A 24,041-nucleotide genomic window follows, 5' to 3' on the forward strand; every position below is an offset into this window, starting at 1 on the left:
AATATGTGTATATAGTATATACACACACATATATATACATATATATATATATATATATATATATATATATATATATATATATATATATATATATATAATCTCTACGTGATGGGGATTCATTTCATAGCTTTTTATGTACAGAAATGATTAAAAGAGTATAGCAGTCGTAGAGGGCTGGCTATAATATAATACAGGATGGTATATACTGTCATCACACAGCAGATAATGATTGTCGCTTAGGCTGTGTACCTACAAGAGTGCCTGTATGTACGTTTGTCTGTTATAATGTCAATAGGACTGCATAGGACATCCTCTTGGGGCTCCGTCGACCTTTTGCTGTTGGTTGACATTATTAAAGCCTCCTCTTTTCTGGCGGGGGGAAGGGGAGCTGGAAGGGCGCGAAGGACAACTTAAAAGTCTACGGAACTGATGGGACGACATAAAGTAGCGATGGGTCGATTGTGGATTCGAGGCTTGAAAAGGATAAGGCCGTCGGGGCGAGTAGAGGTCTTGACGTGAACACCAATACCAGCAACCTTTGTCGTACCGCCGGATTGTTTCAAAATTCAAAACCTGCTCTCTCTCTCTCTCTCTCTCTCTCTCTCTCTCTCTCTCTCTCTCTCTCTCTCTCTCTCTCTCTCTCTCTCTCTCTCTCTCTCTCTCTCACTAGATTGCGGTTTCACGAACATATGTGTTCGTTTTGAGAAATTCGCGGGATTTTGTTGCCTTGAAAACCTAGACGTCTCGCCCGTCACAAAGGTTAGGCTTTTTCTCCTGATTAATAATCCCCCTCATCGTCTACATTCGCGTCTGATGAGAGAGAAAGAGCGATACTCACCTGTAATATGTATGTGTGTATGCCCGATTAAGTAACAGTTTTATTATCATTTGATTTACAGTGAGATTGGTTTCAATATGAAATGTGTCTAATTTTATTCCTTTTCTTTCCAGGTAAGTTGTTATGCATCACCGGTCTTCAGGTTGTTTGTAAGTAGTGAAGGACACTTGTTTATTTATCTATGCTTCGTAGTTTACTGAGGAACGTATGGGTATAAATAAAGTCGTGTTCACAAAATTATTGTAAAATATGTATTCCGGATTAGGCACCAGGACTCTGAAACGTATTCTCAGAATTGGTGAAGGAAAAAAAAAAAAAAAAACTGGACGTGTAAGAAAATATTGCCGTACGCTTAGTAGATGTGTAAAAAATATAAACCGCCTTTAAAACATAAAAAGAAAGTCTGTCATTCACATTTTCATACAAAATGAACTCGAAAATGAATATTTATGCACATTTGTTACACATTGCAACCCTGGTCATATTGATAGATTAGCAGGGAAACTGAACTTTTTCACATCTGAGTAACGCATGTCTGCCCATTACCCTAAGTTTACATAATGCTTGTGTTTACACCTACAGGCTGCTACTGAGCCAGCAACCAGTAGAGTCACAAGGCTCAGACACTGGTCCTATTATATATATATTATATATATATATATATATAATATATATATATATATATATCATTCGAGCTACAAATGTCCTTTAATATCTAATTCGCTCTACCTCGGAATTGATATACTTTCATATATGTACCGAAGGGGAATTTTTAGTTGATAATAGTTTCGTCCCCTCATGGGATCGAACCACCGTCCAGTCGGACGGGAACGAAATCAGGACGGCCTAGTGACGTTATCGAGTCGGCCAACAGAGAGGGTATAAGTGTATGTCGATTCTGGCCTTACAAATTCGTAATTAGAATCGATATGAAACCCCCTCTACCATGTTATCAACTAAAAATTCCCCTTCGGTACATATATGAAAGTATATCAATTCCGATGTAGAGCGAATTAGATATGAAAGGACATTTGTAGCTCGAATCTATACGAATCATGATGATGTGATAATTATTCATATATATATATATATATATATATATATATATATATATATATATATATATATATATATATATATATATATATGCTTAAAAAATCACAGTAGATGCACGTGACTTCATTAAATAAGCGAATATCACAGGAAAATGATAGTCACAAATCCAAGTGCTTTCATCTTTACTAAGACATTGTCATGGAACGAATGAAATACAATTGGAGAGAATGTTATCAGGTAAACAACAAGATCAAGACTACCAGATGGTTAATTGTCAAAAGGGTGAAAATTAAAGAGATAATCCAGGATTATCGGATATCACACGGTCACAAACCTGAACATAGATTTAACCCTAACAGAAACTACAAAGTATCCGTACAGTCCAAAACATGTAAAAACTGAATATATTCATTATGTTGCTTATATTTATCTTCCCCTTTTTTCATTATGAAGGCATCAAGTTCAAATAAACACAAGACTTAAATTTAGAACATTTCCATTAATTGACTTGATGAAACAAGATTCAATGATATTCCTTTTAACTGTGTCATTACATGGGATTAAGGCTCTTGCTTGACTCCAATTAATAGGATGATCTAAATCTCTCATATGTACGAATAATGCATTCGATATTTGCCCAGTTCTCACAGAATATTGGTGCTGTTTGAGACGTTGTGAAAGAGATTTACCGGTTTCTCCGTAATAGACTTTATCACACTTTATGCAAGGAATTTCATATATGCAACCTGGAAGATCTTTAGGAGAATTTTTTATTAATAAACTTTTGACATTAATATTACTGAAAACAACATTTATGTTAAAAAGCTTTAAAATTCTTGGTATATCTAAAAATCTTTCATCATAGGGAAATTTTAGAATGTTATGCTTACTAAATTGAAGTTTGTCATTAATTAAATAAAATGTTTTTCTAGCTCTTTTCCATGCCACATCTACAAAAGTCTTTGGGCATTTAAGTTTCAATGCAATATCATAAATATTTTTAATCTCAGCATCAATGAACTGCGGGCTACAGACACGTAAAGCCCTTAGGAACATCCCAAAAAAAAACAGAGAATTTAATATTTTGATGGTGATTGGAGTAGTAAAGACGAAAGCGCTCGGATTTGGGACTAGCATTTTCCTGTGGTATTCGCTTATATAATATATATATATATATATATATATATATATATATATATATATATAATATATATATATATAGATATATATATATATATATATATATATATATATATATATATATATATATATATACACGCATTATGCCCCAAATGTCCTTTAATATCTATTTCGCTCTACCTCCGAATTAATACATTTTCAATTTTGTTAAGCGAAGGGAATTATTTTTAGTTGATAGGAAGTTCGACGGTCGTGGCCTTGTGGTTTAAAGGGCTCCACTGTACGTCTTGAATTCTTGGTTCCGTTGTTCGCGTCCATGAGCCGACGAATTTCTTACCAACTAAAACAATTCCCCTTCGGTTACTCATATATGAAAATGTATTAATTTCGAGGTAGAGCGAACTAGATATTAAGGCACATTTGTAGCTTAATGCTTATATATGAATCACGGTGATGTAATAAGTATATATATATATATATATATATATATTATATATATATATATATATATATATATATATGTGTGTGGTGTGTGTGTGTGTGTGTGTGTGTTATATACTGGAAGCCACAGGAATTCGCTTAGCGTTTGCTTCTGAAATGGAGACGTACGTTAGTACTAAATTTTGTCTAGTGATAAGATGCTATTGGCTTGCAAATGAGGTTTACATCCTGGAGAATTTTCTGTTTTTCTGGAGTTACCAAAGTTGTTAGGGTTCTTTGCGGGAAAGAAGGCATCGTAAATTGTTGCTCCTTGACTAGTTAACTGGTTAAGCGCTCTTCCAATAAACCTAGATTCTTTTCAGTGGCCTTACGGTATTGAGGTAAGACAGGAGAGTTAGAAAATATCCGGTTAAGAGTTGAACTTGTGGCTTTAGGAGATAGGAGGAGGAGGAGGGGGAGGAGGAGGAGATACGTCCTCTTTCTAAGTAATCCTTGGCGTGTGTCTGAGGCCAAGTCCTTCGCCATTTTTTCGTGACTCGTACGTGCCAGCAAATATCGACCTGCAAAAGAATAGGATGAGTCTTCGTTCCTTTCACGAAACGGCACTAATCCCTCGAGTTCGCTCCGAGCGTCGCCTCGCGCATGCGTCGGGCATGTGACTCGGCAGTATGTCCGACGCGTGTCCGATTGGTGTCCGAAGGTTCTACTTCTGGGGAAAGATGTCCTTCTTGCCACGCGTAGATGGTAAGGGATGGAGGAGGGAGAGGAGGAGGAGGAGGAGGAGGAGGAGAACCCAGTTTGATGTGCCCAGAACAGGGGAATATATTCAGAGCTGAAGAAGAGGGAGAGAAAAGGGAATGGGTCATGTCTTCAATTTGTAATCTCCCGCTCTTTTCGTATGGTCACGATTTCCACCGATCCTGTTCGTCAAATGCTAGAGAGGAGTGTCATGTTGGAGGGCAGCAAGACATACATCGGGCGAGCGTTTCTTGAGGTCTCCTCCTCCTCCTCCTCTCTCCCCCCCCCCTCCCCCCCCCCCCCCCACTCCCACCTCCCCCCACCGACCTCACCAGCAGAGGAGGATGTACATAAACCCAATGTCCCTTTTTTCTTCAAAACCGTCCTTTTGGCCTAATGTGCCATTAAAAGAGCATGATTCTAAGAAATCCTTTGTGTCCTTCTTCTGGGGGGATCGGAAGATGGCATACAGTAACGGCTCATCGGTCGCATCACGGTTTCTCTTGTCGTATGCTCGGAAAGTTAGATTTCTTTCTCTCTTGCTCATCTCGTTTTGTAATGGATGTTCATCTCGTTTTGTAATTGCATTGGCTGTCATTATAACCTGTCTTTGCTATTGAGCCTGCCCTTGCTGGAAAGTTAATGAGCTTTATAAGCTTAGGATAAAATATGCAAGGGGCTCAAAAAAGAATAGGAAGATGGAGTCAGTATTTCGAATATATATTATAGGTTAAATGAGAGACATCTGAATTATGCAAAAATGACAGAAATTTAGGTAAAAAAAAATTTATGTATTTTATGGCACCGCATCATCACTAGTGCTCTGGGAAAGGCTTATGGTAGTTTTTTTTTTTTTTTTTTTAAATAAAGTAACACCTTGCATACGAATGTATAGGCCTTGATGAAAATATTTAATATGGCATTGTTGTGTGAGGAATTTGTTAGTAAAAGGAAGAAACTGTTGTATTTAGACCTGGAAAAAACTTATATGTGATATAGATGCAATGTGGAGGTGCTAAGAATATATAGTGTGGAGGTTTTATAGTATGGCAGGTGGGATTTTATAATAAAAACAAAGTTTTTGTTACAGTACGTAGAAGCAAGAGTGGCTTGTGTGTGTAAAGGGGAATTTCGGACAAGTGCGTTATTTTTCCCTGGTTGTTTCCAATTTTAACGCGCTGAGTGATGAGAGAAGACAGAAAAAAAACTTGAGAATCAAATGCAAAGTTCTGAGATGAGATCAGAAAAAGAGCTATTAATGGAATGTGTGATGGATGATGTTTGCAACCGATAGTGTTGATTTGTGTAGGAAGAAAATTTGTGGGAAGAAGTCTTCTAATTATTCCTTTAGCTATTAATAACTGTCTGTAGATCTCGATCGTATCGGAAAATCAAGATTCCCTGACTGACTTCAAAGTTTGACCTTTATAGATCCCAGAGTAGCATTTTTATGCCGAAATGTCCCAGTTACATCTTCAGTTCTTATTTTTGCAAAGTCATTTGTAATTTTGAGTGTTCAAAAATGTAACAGTGGTTTTTAAAATTGATTTATGGGGAAAAACAAGAACATAAAGAACAGCAGGAAAGTCATCAGCTTGGCAGGCTGGAGATGAATCGAGGTGAGATGCGTGTGATCTGATAATAAGGTCCTTCGTAGGTAGAAGCTTTGAATTGTTCTCGTACGCTGTTTTTATTTTGCTATGTGGTAAAAGAACCAAGCAGTGGAGAGTTTTCCCTTTTCCTACTTGTTGATCACTATAAAAGTTCTGTTGTGATACAGAGATGAGTGATGTCTGGTGATTTTGATTATTACTGTCTTAAGCATAATTATGATTATGACAGTAATAATGAACAGGCTTTGGTCATACTGGATATGTGATGGTATCCAGTTTAATCTTGACTTTCTAAGGTCACATGGCGGTAGTGCCATTAATTTCATCCAATCTGACTTTCCAAGGCCACAGGCGTATTCATTATTTCACAATTCTGAAACTCCCATAGTGAGTAAATTTTTGTTGTAAAGAAATTCAGAAAAAAAAAAAACATTCACAGAGTAGCAAGTCCACAGTCTTCGTCTTGAATATCTTTTCCTGACCTCTCACCTTAATACTGGTGTCACTTCGAAAATGAAAAGCATTTGGTCTCCTCGCTGCAAATAGGTTCATCAGCTGAACATCCCCCCCCCTCCCTCCCCCCTCCCCCCTCCCATACCACCCGCGGCACTTTCGGCTTTGTAGCGACTGCGGCTCAGGTAGTTGTGTAAAGTCATATCTTTTGAAATCGATCAATCATTTTTGTCTTGCGCGCGCTTTTGCGTTACTTGAGTGTTACGGTCGTTCATTTCCAGTGTTTATTCCAGTAAATTGTTACTTTACAAAGCAGGATTAACTATTAAATGACCCATAAAAATCATATGTAATAGGATTCTGTAGTGTTGGAGTCCGGAGACACAAAGGTACTTAATTTTTACAGTTTTATTTGAAGAACCCGTTATATATTATGGGTTGTTACCTCTTTAATATGCACTTGGAACAGAACAAAGAAACCAGTGTATTGCAGGCTCACACATGTGTGTGTGTGTGTTTTTTTTTTTTTTTTTTTTTTTTTTACCGGCTTTTGATGTGTGCTGCATTTGCATTACTTCAAAGTTAGTGTTTTTCGTCAACGGCATCGCGAAGTACTTCAGATAGCAAAGTTTTTAACTTAGGCTTGCATTCGTAATGGGTTACTGAACTATGTCCATGTTTCTCAATTTAAAAACATTTTCATCGCATTTCCAGCACATAGTACATTCCCTGTTTGTTAAACATGCTTTTTGTTGTCTCTGTCGATTGACTTTGTTTTCGATTTCTTTCGACCCAAATCGCGATTTTTGATACGAAATCTACATGCAGCAAAATGGTTGCGAGTGTCCAGAAAAGTCTGTGACATTCCACAGTTTCATCAACTGTTTTAGTCTGATGTATATTGCAAATTGATGTTCAAAACTGATGCCGAGTGTCGTCGTTGCCTTATACTAAAGTACATCGCGAAGGAATATCCAACTGGAAAAACTCATTTGGCTCTGTATTCATTTATAGACATTTTTCCTCTAGTGTCAGATAATGAGCACGAATCGAATGGTTATATAAAAAGAACATCGTAGGAAGAAGTAGGGTGAGAGGACCAGTCATGTAGATGGATTAATAATCCCGAAAAAGAATAGGGGTGTCATCACTGATTATTGGAGGATCAAATGGTTAGATTAAAGTATTTGGTTGATAATACATGGAAGTGAACGTATGTTTATATACATACATATATATATATATATATGTGTGTGTGTGTGTGTGTGTGTGTGTGTGTATGTGTGTGTGTGTGTGTGTTGTGTGTGTGTTTACTTATAAGCATCACTTCTAAGTTTTATCTCAAGTCTCAATCTTGGCAGCCTCAAATCACAACCACCATTCATATGACACCCAGTTTATTAGCCCGACTTACAGTTTTCAGTATTATACGAATAGCATCAAATGGTTGTTTTTAATGGAATAATTGTTTTATGGCTCTTTTGGTGGGTTGTTACCTCTTTACCTGTGCCTGGTTTTCTTTTTATAGGAGCTGACCTCAGTCAGTGACTCTTGACTTACTTAGCCAGGTCCAAACTCCAGGGCAGCAGCAAATCTGCTCATAGGAACAGCAGAGAATAACAGTATTCAGATGTAACGATATTAAGTTCTTTGTCATTTGCAGAAATGGTTTGTAGAAGAGAATCAGTTTGATCAGATACATTTCTGAGCCGTAGCCAGCAAAGAGACTGTTTTTAAAGGATGCATTAAAACAGGGGTTCTTAACCTTTTGGTGACTCCAGACCCCCAATGGATTGCCCAGTATGGTTCCATACCCCCTTTCTTAATTCTACTTAAGTCCCATTATTTTACACTGTTAACTTAATATACCTAGTTTAATACATACTTCAGGTATGATTAGCTAGGAATAGAACATACAAGAAAATCAAAAGCAATTATACCTATATATAGTTGTTTATTTACAAAATGTACCCATGTATAGATTGACACATTAAAATCATATATATACAAATACCCAGAGATCAAGTCCCCATACCCCCAGCATGTGGTTCTCCTGCCCCCAAGGGGTATGGATACCACCTGTTAAGAACCCCCACATTAAAAGCACGCACGAGCAAAATTGGTATAGCATAGAAATTCTGGGGAGATCACGTAGTTGACAAGTTACCCTGGCATACAGACACACATACACACACGTGACACCAAAGAGAGATGAAAACTATCGTATTTCCACCTTGCCAGTGTAAATTGATGAATACTTTTACGTAAACGACGCTTGTGACGTTATTGGATATTGAATGTGGTTTTTGCCTGGAACTGAGACTGTGCTTGCTTGAACCGCAAATCTGAGAGAGAGAGAGAGAGAGAGAGAGAGAGAGAGAGAGAGAGAGAGAAGGGTGGGTTCGGCTGGTAGTCTTAGAGAGAGAGAGAGAGAGAAATATGTGGTGAATTATTTCACGCTGTATGGTGGTAAATGGTTAAATGGTTACTAGTCATGGCCCACCCAGTTTTGCGTCATGATATGATGGGAAACATTTTGGCGTGATCAGTAACGTCTTTTTATCACTCACCACAACTGCGACCCACAACCGTTGACTAACAACCAGTTATGTGATTCACTGCTTCGTTCAGCAGAAGCACACTAGTTGTGAGAGGGAGAGTGAGACAGGTCTTGTATTCATATTACGTATTGTTGTCAAGTTGATTTTCTCAATTTGTAGCACCGAAACATTCAGTTGCGCGCGCTTTAAGTCTGAATCTGAGGTGCTTTTAAGTTTTTGAAAAGAACCTGATTTCTTGAGAGATGAATTTGCTCGCCAAGCCTTTTCCGCTGGGAAATGGGAAAAAAAAAACAAAAAAAACATGGAACTGGCAAAAAATTTGACGAAAAACCACAGAAATCAAATGACCCCGAATTACCCATAACAACAGAAGCTTTTGTACACAGAGCAGTGTCCGTAGATGGAAGGTTTTTCTGTAACAAAATGTTTAAGATTTTAAAGAAAGTTGGTCATTTCATTCTTATGAAGGGTACTCGGTAGTCTTAGTCCATTGATTGGCAGTTTGTTATGCGATCTTTTCGACAAAGAATTGTCTATCATTACTTGTAAGAGCTGTGTAATTGTATTATTGTACTTTCTCTCAGCCTTTGCTGCTCTTCCACTGGAACTTGTGGAAGTGATGAACTTGAGGGTCGGTCAATCTGTCCACTAAATTTCCCTTTTTTTATTAGAAAAATACAATAAATCAAATTTACAGATATGCTATGGCATTTACATAATTGGCATTTTATAAATGTTCATTTTATAACATTTACTTTTATTTTGATAAAATTTTTCTTAATCCTATAACCAAATACAACAGTGTGTCATTAAAATTCCTCGCTGGACGAGTGGCTTTCGCGCTCGGCTGCCAATCCGGTTGTCTGAAGTTCGATTCGCGTCTCTTCGGATCCCACAATAAGCTGTAGGTCCCGTTGCTAGATGACCAATTGGTTCCTAGCCACGTAAAAACATCTAATCCTTCGCGCCAGCCCTAGGAGAGCTGTTAATCAGCTCAGTGGTCTGGTAAAACTAAGATATACTTAACACTTTGTCATTAACATTAAAATGTTTTTTTATATACATTGTAGGAAATAAGTTGTTTATTTTTAACTTATAATTCTCTAGTAATAGTTTTTTCTGAAGATTCCATTTATGTTTTAGAATGCTAAATAAAACGTTTCTTCTTATATTTTGTCTTTTCCTATTCCATACATTAATAGATAATGAGAATTACAGCACAATCATGGTCTTTATTAGTATTACAATTGAAATCATACAGAATAACATGAAGAAAACTCTGGTTTCTTAAGTTACATAATGTAATCAAGGCTGTTTTTTTAAATTTTAATACCTATTGATTCTGATCACAAGACCAGAAAATATGAAACACATCCTCTCTGCAGCCACAATGTGCACATGCATCTGTAGTGCAACTGGGACTGGTTACGTAATTTTTGTTTTCAGAAAAATTGGTATATGTGTATTGATACCAGAGTTACTCCCAAGAAGAGGACATTACAAGAATGACACTGATTACAAATACATTGCCAAAAGACAGTTTACCAGAAGTAGACTATTATAGCCTATGAATAGTCGGATACTATTAGTACTTGTTTTTTTTTTTATTCTATGCAACACCAAGTAACCCTTTAATTAGTGTAATCGAAATTTTTATAGGAAAGCGTTTCATCATTTAATTAGTCTATTCTTAAAAAAGAGAGAGAGTGAATCGAAGGACTTGAGATAATTGAGTGACCAAATGGAATTAAAGAAAGTCTTTGTCCGTATATTTACCGAATAATCTCTCTCTCTCTCTCTCTCTCTCTCTCTACTGTCCTGCATTTACTGTCAGCAAGATATCCTTGTACAATAAGGGATTATTATTTCTTAACCATAATTATAGGCCATCGTAGTGAGTAAATGAGTAGCATCTAGAACAGGAGAAGAATATGGTGCATAATAAGAGCGTTGGCATAGTTAATATTCACTAGGAAGCTCGAATTCCAAGGTTATTAAGTTAAAAACTAGCTTCATGGTCTTATTTCACTCATATAGCAGCACGAACGTGCGAACGCAGAAACACACATAACTTTATATATATATATATATATATATATATATATAATATATATATATACGTGTATATATATATATATATATATATATATATATATATATATATATATATATATATATATAGTTTGGTATATAAACTATATAAGCTGAGTATATCTTAGTTTAACCAGACACTGAGCTGATTAACAGCTCGCCATATTGGCAGAGCAGGGAATCGAACTTGCGACCAATCTAGAGCATGCTTGCGACTGCGGAATCGGTAGGCGAGCACGTACCCACTCGTCCAACGAGGAACTATATATATATTTATATATTATATGAAAATATATATATATATATATATATATATATGTGTGTGTGTGTGTGTGTGTGTGTGTGTGTGTGTGTGTGTGTGTGTGCGTAAATAAACTTCAAAGGTCCATGACTCTATTAGTGGAGAAAAACCATATCCAGGCTGAAGTTGTACCAGCAAAAACTAAGGATTTTCCGAGTTAATTTTGTTTTACTATCGCTGAAAATTAATAGACCACTCTCAGATTGGCAAAAATATATGTATCTATTCATCTATGTACCTAAGCATCTTTTCTCTCTCTCTCTTCTCTCTCTCTCTCTCTCTCTCTCTCTCTCTCTCTCTCTCTCTCTCTCTCTTTTATATATATATATATATATATATATATATATATATATATATATATATATTATATCTTAATTAATTATCTAAAAGTTTGGAAGCTATAGCCAGACAGGCTATATATATATGTATATATGTATATATATATATATATATATATATATATATATATATATATATATATATATATATATATATATATTTCCTCGTTGCGTGTGTGTGTGTGTAAGTACTTGTTTACATACGTTAGAAACGTTGGATTGTGACTCTTAGTATAATTTATATAACTTTTCATGTATATTGTATATGGAGTTCGTTTGTTTGCTCAAACACAAAATAATATGGGTATAGCGCCCCACCCCCTCTCTTCACTATCTCTCTCTCTCTCTCTTTCTCTCTCTCTCTCTATCTGGCCTTCTTGAAATTCCTTCTTAAGTTTATTTCTTTTCACTTATTGTTTATTGTCTTTTTTAAGCTGCCCTTTCAGCCGCTGTTTTGCTTTTCCTTCCATTATTTATTTTACGTCTCTCACTCTCTCTTTCTCTCTCTCTTTCTCTCATCACATCTTAAGGCTCCTCCTCCTCCTTTTGCTCTTCTCATTTCTTAGTTTCTTCTTTATCCTTAACTCCCTCTGCACACCCCCCACCAACAGCTCCTCTCCTCATCCTCCCCCTTAGTCCCTCCCTGACCCCTCCCCTTGGTCTCCCGGTATATAAAGGGTTTGCCACGACCCTCGAGGACGTCATTCCACTTCGCCAGTTGCAGCGGCCAACGTCGTCCGCTTTCCGAGGTCGAGCAGTTTGTTTTTTTGTTTATTCCGTTTTATCACTTCGTCGAGAGCCGTGTTCACCGACCAACATTTTCCCCCGCTTGGACAAATCACCTCGCAAGCAGAGAGGACAGTTCCAGCTGAGACGTGATCAACGCCGCCCGAGTTGGAATAGTTCTACCTTCGAGGAGCAGTTCGTCGTCCCCCTGGTTCTGTTCTGGCTGTCTCCTGCTTGAGTTCTGCCTCCGAAGGAAGGCAGCGTCGACGGTGATGATCGTGCTGGTGGTAGTGGTAGTTCATAGTAGCTGTAGTGAGTTTGAGAGAGAGAGAGAGATGAGAGAGATGAGAGTGAGAGAATGAGGACGAGAGAGAGAGAGAGAGAGAGACAGGAGCCCGTTGCAAGGTGCAGGGGTCTGAAAATGGGCAGATATTGCGAGACTGTACCAGGTGCTGTGCTGTCAGTGATCCAGACAAGCAGGCTTTTAATTTTAGGTACATATGCAGTCGTGTAATCACACACTTACACCCGCACTCACAAGCATCAGATACAAACACACGCACACATATATTATATATATATATTATATATATATATATATCTATTATATATATATATATTAATATTTATATATATAGATATATATATCTTATATATAGGTATTATTATTTTATATATAGGTAATATATTATTGTGTATGTGTATGTTTGCAGTGTGTAAACATACACTTAGAATTCACATGTTCACGGCCACGTATTTTAGATGCAACATTCATAGGGACGCACAATTCTTGGCTTTTATTCATTAGCTTGAAAATATTTTGGACTAAAAAGGTAATTTATTTTGTAGTAATTGCATGAGCGTTTGGGTACGAATATGGGTTAAGATTTCGTGCAGTAAGGTTACATTTTCCTTATCGCTTAATAATGTTAGAATGTTCAAAGACCTGCAGTTGGCTATAGATTTACCACATGACCTTTTCTTACCTTATTTGACTATGTAGGTATAATTGACTGCCACTTTACTTTTGGAAGTAGAATGGAAACTTTGGAAATGGGCTTGAAAATCCTTAAAAGTTACATTGCTTATTATTTGGTCTTTGCCTAGTAGTCCACTAAAAGGGTAGCTTGATTCCACGCTGACGTCTGAAGACTTTCTATCTTTGTATGTATGTATTTATGTGTGTGTATATATATATATATATATATGCAAGCAAACATTAGCCATATTAATACTTATTTCCATCGGAAACTTGTTTGCAATTGGCGAAGACTTATTGGCTGAAAAAGAGACATGGAAGCTTGAAAGGAATCGTATAATTTTCGTTCGGAGGCGGGGTTTGGGATAACAAGCGTGTACAAAAAAATGTGGTCGATGTTGATGCACACCAGCGCAAACACAGTCAGGATATTCTATAATGTTTTATCATTCTCATTCAACTGATTGGTTGTCTTTCGTGCAGGTGGCATTACGTATTTATTTTCAAAATCGAAAACAGGCAGCAGGAGTAATGCGACCGAAGTGTTTTTAGACTCTATGCTCTGTCTATAAAGGTGCGAGTTTAACTCTCCAAATTTGTTGAATGACCCCTATCGGCAATTTTTTACTTGTCAGCTTTAGTTTACGTTTAGTCCTTTTGAGGTATAGTACAACTTTGCATAGTATTCATGTCTATGGGGTAAAGTTTCAAATTAAAATATTGTATTCCCAGTGTTTGTTTGAATGGGGAATGGCTGTTGTTATAGAAGTCGCCTGATTGTAGCTTGAGAAACTGAAGTCTTTTGCTCTTTATTGGTTCTATAAGATTGTATAAGATCGCCGTCGGTTTCTTAACTTATTTTCTTTTAAGATTAATTTTTCTTGTCGGAATTGTACAGTGAAATGTTCCTAAGATGTTTGTTATAAGTATGTTTATTTCTCTTCTTTTGGTAACTTTTCTTTTATCACTACCTATCGACCCCCATCCGGTCCATCCGTCGGACCCCTCCCATTTATCAGTCATAGTTATCATAACTAGCTCTTCTTTGTAATACTGTCTCTTAGAGTTTTAGCCCTTTATCTAGTGCAGTTAGATAACCGTCGTTTTAACTTGAGCTCCTTAGTCAGTTTTTCGTGGAACTCGTCCACTCCGTCGAGTTTTCCATAGAGTTTTGTCCTTTGCAGCCACCAGTGATATCAAACTAGATTCGAAGTTTCGGAAACAAAGTTTGGTCCAACTTCTCGTCTTATTCTCAGAGATTAACCTCAATATTTGATCTCTCTCGCTGGATCGACGGAGGCGCCTGTGGACGTCACCACCTCAGAGTGAGACAAAAAGTCAACGCCCCTTTTGGGCAGTTCAGAATTGTAACATATGGACAGTGGATAATTGTTCAAGTAGATGGAATGATAAATATTATATCAAGGTTATGTCTGGTGCGTGTGAAGCTGGTTGCTTAGGTGAAAGTTGTTCGAAAATGAATGGTTTTTCTGTATTAGGATACATTAGAAAAAAAAACGTTAAATTATCCATGTTTTCTTTACTGCGGGTTTCCATGTATTTACTCCTTAGTGCTATATTTTGAACTTACTTCCAGTTAGCATAAGTATTTGCAGATTTGTAGCTTTCTTTTCAAAATTTCTTTGCCTGTTGAAACCCTTCGTGGACTGCGTCGGATTCTGCTGTCGTCAAGTCTATTTTAGGTTAATAATACCTTCGTAACTTTTAATACAATTCCATAAAAAGTTTAATTGATTCTTAACTAAATGCAGTTTATTTTTTTCTACTCCATGTGGAATGAAGCTCTGAAATTACGAAATCTTGTTGACTGAAGACTGAGTTGGGACAGAATTTATTTAGGAGGGTTTCTCTCCCTCGCTGAAGCTTGACAAGTCAGCAGCATAACAGCAGCCATAGGGACAGCAGCGGTATTAGCAGCAGCAGCAGGGCATCTTCGGTATTTTGACGACAGCTGTATACCACACCGGCCGTTAGGCGTCTAGTTACAAGGCATGTGATCAGGTGACAGGTTCTTCCCTAAAAGCAACCTCGTCACAGCCTACTTTCCTTGTATTTCATTTCCCTTTTGCTTGTGTCTCTGTCCATCAATTAATTTTCTCTTTTGTTCTGTTGCATTTATGGCTTCAGATGAGGCTTATAATGACCATCTTGTTTTTAACCATTAGATATAATATATATATATATATATATATATATATATATATATATATATATATATATATATAGTAACCACCTAGTTTTGTTTGCCTTTATGTTCATTTGATTTTCACTATCTGGGATTTTTTTCATTTCTTTATTATAAAAGTGCTTATTTGCTTGCCTTCAGATAAGCGTGCAGTATTTGTGTTCCCTCAAATTTAGAATTTTTTTTTCTCTTGTGTTGGTATTCTATTTTCTGTTTGGCCTTTTTTTTTTTTTTTGTTACATTAGAATCCGGCGTTTCAGGTCAGACCTCGACTTGTTTTACTCCTTTTATGCAGATGAAAAAGGATCCATTCTTTTGATGACCAAGCAGCCTGCCACGCCATCTCTTGTTCTTAGATTCAGTTAACCATTTGATCTCCCTCCTCTCCCCCACTCTCCTCCTCCTCCTCTTCTTCCTGCCGACCTACACCCACCAGTATCCCTCTTTTTCTCTCCACCTCCTTCCTCAGCAACCCCGCACCGATCCCTGTCCGCCACTCTTCTTCTTCTTCTTCTTCCCTTAGAAATATCCTTAAATTGCCTCCGAGCCCGAAATTATGGCGACACGAGGCTGGCTGGCAAGGCGTTCATTAAGGTGCAAATTGGGAATCAATAGAGATGACCTCACTTAAATGACTACAAGGAACGCACAGACTAACGCATGGACACAGGCGCCCTCCAATGCAAGTAGAGGCATCCCTTCCCTTCCCTTCCCTTCCCTTCCCTGGCTCTTGTGGTGCTCCTTCTGTCTCCATAACAGCCCGGTTTTTCGGGAGTCGCCTTTCTGCTCCACTGATGCTCCTCGGCGATTTCATTTGCGCGCCTTCTTGGCTGGGCCCCTCCTTGTGCTGGCTTTGACGGGCCTCCTCTGCTCTTACGTAAGAGGCGGAGGATGGCCTTAGACTTTTCATTCTGCTGTTCAAAACACGGCCGAGTGGTAAAGCAACACTGTTACAAGATGCCTCTGTTCAGTTGCGCTAATCAGTTAATTTCCTGTCTAAACCCCACAGTCAGTGGAATGATTTCTGTTCTGCTGAAAATCTAACTCGTGTGTAGTTATTTAGAATTTGTTTTGTAACTAGATAAATTTTAACATTTTAGTATCTACTTTATATATATGAGAGAGAAGGCTCTGAAACGTGAGCTTTAGAAAGAGGTTAAATAGAAAAGTTGGAAATGTTTTCATTGTTTCGTGTTGTAGTGTTGTATATATGTATATATACGCTGACATCAACGAATAAATAATATAACTTTCTTTTATATTCTTTGTCTCTCTCAGGTAGTTCAATTCATGTTCTCTCTCTCTCTCTCTCTCTTGAAAAGTTGATGTTCAGTCTGCCTCTCTCCTTAAAGAGAAGAGCCAAGCCGTGTCAGAGAATCTGCTCGTTTTGGGGTCTAGAGAAAGCAATTGGTCACAAGGACTTTTATCATTTCGCCGAGAAAGGCCGCTCGATTTAGCACGCTGCTGCTGCTGCTGCCGCCTACGTAAGGGCATCGTTGTTCGGGGCTTCCTTCAGCTCCTGTGGCTAATTGGTTTGCTGATGGCTTGCCCCTTTTCTATCGGGAGGAGGACCGCTTGCATCTCCCTATTTGGCTTCTCCCTTCTTCGTTTCTCCGTATCTGATTATCATTATGTTTTCTCCTTGATTGCGTTCCGTCGTGAGAGCTGCTGCACACGCGCACAGTGAATATGCTGGGTCTCTATGTCTGTCTATCTATCTCTCTATATATTTATATTGGTGGTCACATAGTAAACACACTGTATAAGTTAGTCCAGTTGTATTCCACATAGGAAAAAGAAAACGGTATGTCTCATAAAATACCCAACAGTTTCGTCCTCCAGTGGACCTTTTTCCTTAATAAACGCTTCAAGAAGAGGTCCATTGGAGGACGAAACTGTTGGGCATTTTGTGAGACGTACCATTTTCATTTTCCTATGTGGAATAAAACTGAATTACCATATCTTCGTGCCTAAGAAGATTATCAATACTATACTGTATAAGGTAAAAACTTCCGATCAACTACGGATTCTTCTGACAGATCTGGATACGGTAAAGTGAAAATGAAATAGTAACTGAATAATAAGATGTGTCTCGTAATTTAATATGTCATTCTTAGGGTTATTGCTTCTGTCATCCAAATACATTACTGTTTGATTTTCAGCTTATTCAGCAAATATTTATTTTTCTCTTGACTGTATCCAGATCTGTCGGAAGAAACTGCAGTTGATCGGAAGTTTTTACCCTAAAGGAAGGTTTCTAAATAACTTATAATTGTAAAGGAGCTCGTCATTTTAGGCCCTATATCCTTCTCGTGGTGAACTTACATTTTGAAAGAATGGGTAACCCAGAACCGCTTGCCTAACTTTTCCTTTAGCCCCCATAACCCCCTCCCCTCCCCGCTTCTCTCTCTCTCTCTCTCTCTCTCTCTCTCTCTCATGAGGGAGGCTGGCTGGTCATCATAGGAAGCCCCAATAATGGCCCTCAGCAGTGAGTCAGTCACTTTCTCACATGTATAAATTTACACAGGCGGTTATAGGTTTTTAGCCTCCAGTTAAAATCAAACCATAACGAAGGCTGATACTGCTAATACGCTTTTTTTCTTGAGAGAGAGAGAGAGAGAGAGAGAGAGAGGGTTTAGAGATCCTCCCATATCTGGTTTTAAGTAAAAGTCCTACTGTAGGGGATTCCTCTTTCTCTTACTCTTTGTGCATTATAAGGATTTACATGAAACAGCTTCCAATATCTCGATCTTTTAATGAGATTGCTAAAGATGAATCGCTCTTTTCGATTCATTTGATGATAGCTTTTAACGCAAATGCGGACGACTTTTTTTTTTTCTGTTGTTAGTATAATTTTTTTGTAAGCATGACATTAATTGTAGTAGTTTTGCCACTTGCTTATTTTTATCCCGTCAAAAGGTTTATTTTATCTTTTATGGGCTGTCGATTTACCTTGATTTATTAATCTTTTTGTGTAGACACACACACACACACACACACACACACACACACACACATATATATTGTTATATATATATATATATATATATATATATAATGTTTATGTGTGCGATTTACACTTTAGTTGAACGCCTAAATTAGCCTATGTAATATGAGATAAGAGTCTAAGAGCAAGAGAGAGATAGAGAGACAGGGAGCAAACCTCGAGTGTCGTGAGCGTTGATTGGTTGTGAGGGCAGGCCAATGGGAGGAGAGGTAAACATTGAGGCGAGCGATGCAATAAATATTTACAATACTCGACCCCCGGGTAGTGGAAAGATAAAGACGAGGCAAACTCAGGAACTAGTTATTTAGGTTTGAGCGCCTTCGAAAATAGCAAAGTTTGTACCTTCTCTACATTCTGGTCCCTGCCAGGGACAAGTATCAACAAGGGCTGAGGGAGGGTTGGGGGAAGGGGAGGAGGAGGAGGAGGAGGCCTATTGGCTGTTACCCCACAAATATTTAGGGGATGACTTTCTCCCTTTCTGCTCGAAGGAGCAACAGCCTGTGCAGGCATAAGGCCACCTTAATCCAACATCAACAAACCCTCTCCACATTTGTTTTTGTTTTTTCTCGAATATTTTTGAGTTGTGATTTCATTCGTTACAGGAATTTTTATATTTGCCTTTATATGAATATATATATATATATATATATATATATATATATATATATATATATATATATATATATATATATGTATGTATATAACTTGGAAGTAAACGCTTGCAGTTTATAAAGAATTTATTGCTGTAAAAATCGATATACCTTTACGTGTAGTTATGTGTGACTAACACATTTTCCAAAATCCTTTAAAATGGGCTGCGTCATTTTTTATTTTTTTTATCACGCGTGTGGCGTCTGCCCAGCGTTGCCCTCTCTCTCTCTCTCTCTCTCTCTCTCTCTCTCTCTCCTCCTTCTCCCCCCCTTCTTTTCCCCCTTCTCTCTCATAACCGTCATTTGACTGAACACAACAGTGACTGTGTTCATGGATAATGTACAGAGGCTGACAGTGTTCCAGCACGAGATTGAGGGAGGCAGGGATTAGGAGAGGTAGTTCCTGTCTGGTGGACGGTAGGGGGAATGGGCATCGGGTATGGGTGATGTACAGAATGTGCTTAACTGGAAGTAATTAGTGTGGAGACTGGAGAGTACGAGTCTTTTTAACACATAACCTTTCACTATGTTTAAAGGTTACAGCCGTCGAGTTTCGGATTCCTTGCTCAGTCTTCAGGGGTTGACGAGCGATGTGTGGCTGGCCCCGCCTTCAGTAGTACTTGCTCCCTGTAGTAGTCCTCTGTAGGCAAATGCTCTTCTCTGTATCCCTTTATCAGTGAACAGTTATGTAGTAGATTTGAAGGTTCTAGATCGCCTTGGACGTTGTGATTGACTGATTAGACTTCATTCTTTAAAACTTTAATGTGAAAGCAAAGAGAAAAATTAATTTTAAATTTCATTGAAAGGCGTCAGACTTGCTGATAAGTTGTCTTGGTCAGTGTATGATGATGACGTAGGTCATTAAGTAAAAAAAATAACACGTACGATTTGCATCTCTTTGCGGTAAAAACACTGACCTATATATAACATGGGCCAGTACATTTTAACAGTAGTGAATCAAGCAAATGGTAAGAAGTAATGACAGAAAGTAAGAAAAGAGAAAAGACGAATTAAAGCTTCATCTTTTTCATTCTGAAAAATCATATTAATATATATATTAAGCAAAATTGGCAGCTTCTTTGCAAGTCGCGATTAGCAGGTCATATTCACGTCATATAATGAGGTCGGAGAGGCATACAAACAGCTGGGAGGATCGGGTATCTAGTGCAGCTCTTCGCGCGCTCTCTCTCTCTCTCTCTCTCTTCTCTCTCTCCCCTCTCTACAAACACACACAAGTACACTCAAATATATATATATATATATATATATATATATATATATATATATATATATATATATATATATATATATGTGTGTGTGTGTGTGTGTGTGTGTAAACAGGTAGATAGATATGCATAGATGCCTGTATAGATGCGCTAGTTAATATTTTAACTTGCCACAAGTAAATTCGACGTCTTCATTGGAAGCATTATCTTCATTAAACTTGTTTTCACACTGCTAAGCCTTCAGTTCATGCAGTGTTTGTGAGTGAGGTTCGACGGCGTACCATGGCAGCATTTGTTACAATATAGCAAATCTCGCCAGCCCCGTCCCAGTCGTATGGTATGCAGTAATATACTCCCGAAGAGAAATGTATATTCCTACCTCTCAAGTAAGAAAAAAAAAGTGAATGTATAAACCTACGTGAGATCCAAAAGACCTTCATAAGTAACTTCTCCCTAATGAATGTTATCATTAAAGGCTTAGTGATTAAGTCGGTTAATTATCTGAACGTTTTGCCTGCGTTAAAAATAGTATTGCTTATGATAATTAGGTCGCTCATTATTATAGGTCAGAAATCATGAAAAGGAACGTCTGTTTCTATAGTTAAGCAGCAAGACAAGGGGAAGATTGCATTTCAACTGGCGAAACATTTTTCGAGAAAACTTTTAGCATTTAAAAAAACATATCATATTCGCCAAGAATTTCATATATTTATGGTTTAATTGTGAATACGCCTGCGATTTTATAAAGAACTAAGATTTTGAGGACCATACATTTAAGGATCATGATCAAGGTATGCTTTTAAGGATCCAGAGCATGAATCACTAGTTTGTGTGAAATGTGAAGAGGTTTAAGAAGTAACATTTTAAGCAATTGTTTCTACTGTCATGAATGCATACGTTTTAGCTTATGATGTGACCAGCAACGTTTTTTTTTTTTTTTACCTGTTTTTGTAGATGTTGCCCTACATGTCAAAGGCCATGAGACAATTTAATGCCTAAATTCAAGTCAGAGTTGACTTGGAAAACGAGCCTTTGGATGGGAGGCAGGAGAAGGACCTTGGTGGGGTAGGTAGGATTTATATGTTGGAAGGGAGGAGGAGTCTCCCATTTCCCTCGGGAGCCTCTGGCATTCCTCTCTCTGTCCCTATCCTCTTATTCCCCTCGCTAACCCTTTCTCTCTCGTCTCAACCTCCTCCCCCCCCCCACCCTTTTCCTCCACTTTAAGCCCCTTCCCCTCAGCCTAGTTTACCATACCGTTGTACCCTCCTAATTTTTATATCCTTCTCTCTCTCTCTCTCTCTCTCTCTCTCTCTCTCTCTCTCTCTCTCTTCAAAGGTATGTTGAGCTCATTGTTCAATTGTATACTCTTGAAACTCACGTAAGGATTAAAGCTGGCAGTGATAGCAGCAGTTAAGCCGTCTGCAGGTCTGGTTCCTTCAGGCAACGGCGAATACGAATTGTATTCGAGGAATAAGTGGGATAAGTAAATTCCTTCTTACTGTGTGTGTGCCCGCCTTGTGCCTTGGTTCGTCCCATCCGTTGGGCATGGGCGCCATTAACAACCATGAGGCGCTCTTGTCTGAAGTACACAAATCTGCGGATTTTAATTTCGCGATCAGGTCGTTCCTCGTCAGCTGCAGTTAGGATTTGTTTTACTCTCATGAACAAGTTCGTTTTTTTCTCTCTCGTTTCAGTAAACTTTTGCTTTCAGTTTATAAACGCGTAAATTGTAGTTTGAACTGACGAATTCCAAGAGCGAAGATGACCCAGTATGCGCGGCACCATGTGTTCATGCGTGCATGGTAAGGGCGGGCGTTAAAACTAGAACTCGTTAATTTTGGTTGGCGCCACACTCGCCTGGGGCTTACGTTACCATCAGTTAGGGATTCGTTGTTTAAAAAAGCATGAGTTTATCTTTCATTGCCTTTGAATTATGATTATCGTCATGGATTATATTCGTTGAAGTTTTTGAATGAAAGATCGTTCAAGAAGCAGGATCTTTCTATCATTTTTTTAAGAGCAATAAACAAACTTGTATGGGTTAGGATGATGTGGCATTGGGTAGAGAGGAGGTAAGAGGGAAGGTTGGAAGAGAGAGAGCCACGGAGGGATTGGGGGAGTGATTTTTCTGGGGTGGGGGTGGTTGGGGGCGGGAGGCGTGGGGGTTTTGATGGAGATTGGAGTAGAGGTGGAGGCAGCAGCAGCAGTTCGGGAATGGATGGGCGGGGTAGTGCCTGGCTCTAGCTGTGGAACGTGTTGGTTGGTTGGTGGTGGAGTGGAGGTCATCAGTCACACAGCCTGCGGAGGGAGAAGACGCAGTCGTGTATTGCGATCACTAGGACCTTCACCAGGGCACTCCCCTCCTGAAGGCGGAGACTTGAAGGGCTCCACATTTTGCGTTCGCCTCGCCCTCTATGAGACCAGGTCAGAGGAAGACTTTCGCTGCAGATCGTCGGTGTTATTTGTTCAGATTTGGGAGGAGGTGCCATCGTCTACAGTCTACAGTCATGTGTCATCTTGGCGTGTTCAGCAGGGCGATGGAGAGGAGAGCATATTGTCCTCTTGCGCAGATAGAACGAGTCGGTAATATATTAACCCACCTAGCATTGCTGTTGCCTTCTCTTCGTGCTTTCAAGCAAATGCGTCATGTAGTGCCACACTTGTGACTCATCTGTTGTGCTGTCCTGAGTGCACCTCATGTTGGGACCCCTCGTTATTACTGCGTTACGTGAACTAGTTCGAAAAGATCCGTTAGTTACTTGGTAGTGTTTCATGCAGGTGGTGATGTATAGATAGATTTTATTTTTCCTATACTTTTTAAAGTTTTTGAACTTCATTTCTTAACCATTTATTTCTTTGTAATATGGTGATATATATTTATTATATATATATATATATATATATATATATATATATATATTATATATATATATATATATATATATATATATTTATTCTAGAGCTCACGCAACACTCATATAATGTATATGTCAATACATTTAAATGTGTATATAGCCTATATATACATATAATTTTTCATTATTTTTGCTATAGAGTTGTGTGTCCCTATACTGCTTTGTATAGATAGATAGTTATGGTTATTTAAGAAAATAGTATATTGTCATACTGAGGGCTATGCCTGGTATTAGAACTCGTGTGGCTAACAAGATAATTTTCATAATTCCCGTACCGGAAGTGCATGTCCTGTGTCTCGTGATAAAAAAACCGATAGAGGACAAATGTCTGGGGTTCATTTGTATTTATGGTAGGTGGGTTTAGTAGTTGGCTATCAAATGCTGTATAGTATGTATTTTCAACTGTTTAGTGTGTGTGTGTATATATATATATATATATATATATATATATATATATATATATATATATATATACTATATACTATATAGTGTGTGTGAGTATATGTGTGTTATTTTGTGTTGCCCTATCAGTGAGTTTATCCTTATTGTTCTGTCGACTGAGGTTGGTGGCATCCAGTGCAGAATAGCCTAAGAGTCATGCTACTTGGTTGTAGTAGGTCTGGGTCTCCATATGAGATAAAGGGAGGAGAATAGCTGAAGCACTCCAAAATAATAGTTTAAAACGGGAAGGTTATGCATGTATGTATGTGTGTGTGGATGTGGCTGACACCTTGCTATTGCATTTTCTCGTTCTTCTTCCAA

The 24,041-nt window shown here is 38.1% G+C and overlaps 1 protein-coding gene across 3 annotated transcripts in view; it reads left to right on the forward strand.

Moving 5' to 3' along the window:
* The window catches only part of LOC135226478 (matrix metalloproteinase-2-like), a 718,121-nt gene that overhangs the window by 599,437 nt on the left and 94,643 nt on the right, over positions 1–24,041 (forward strand). The window contains exon 1 of one of the 3 annotated variants that reach the window (XM_064266088.1): positions 22,531–22,788. The exons of the other annotated variants lie outside the window; for them this stretch is intronic. Within the exon in view, the coding sequence (XP_064122158.1) occupies positions 22,535–22,788 (254 nt within the window). The 5' untranslated portion in view covers positions 22,531–22,534. Of the gene's footprint in view, positions 1–22,530; positions 22,789–24,041 lie in introns of those variants that run through there. 3 annotated transcript variants of the gene reach the window in all.

Source organism: Macrobrachium nipponense, chromosome 14, assembly GCF_015104395.2.
Source record: "Macrobrachium nipponense isolate FS-2020 chromosome 14, ASM1510439v2, whole genome shotgun sequence".
Lineage (NCBI taxonomy): Eukaryota > Metazoa > Arthropoda > Malacostraca > Decapoda > Palaemonidae > Macrobrachium > Macrobrachium nipponense.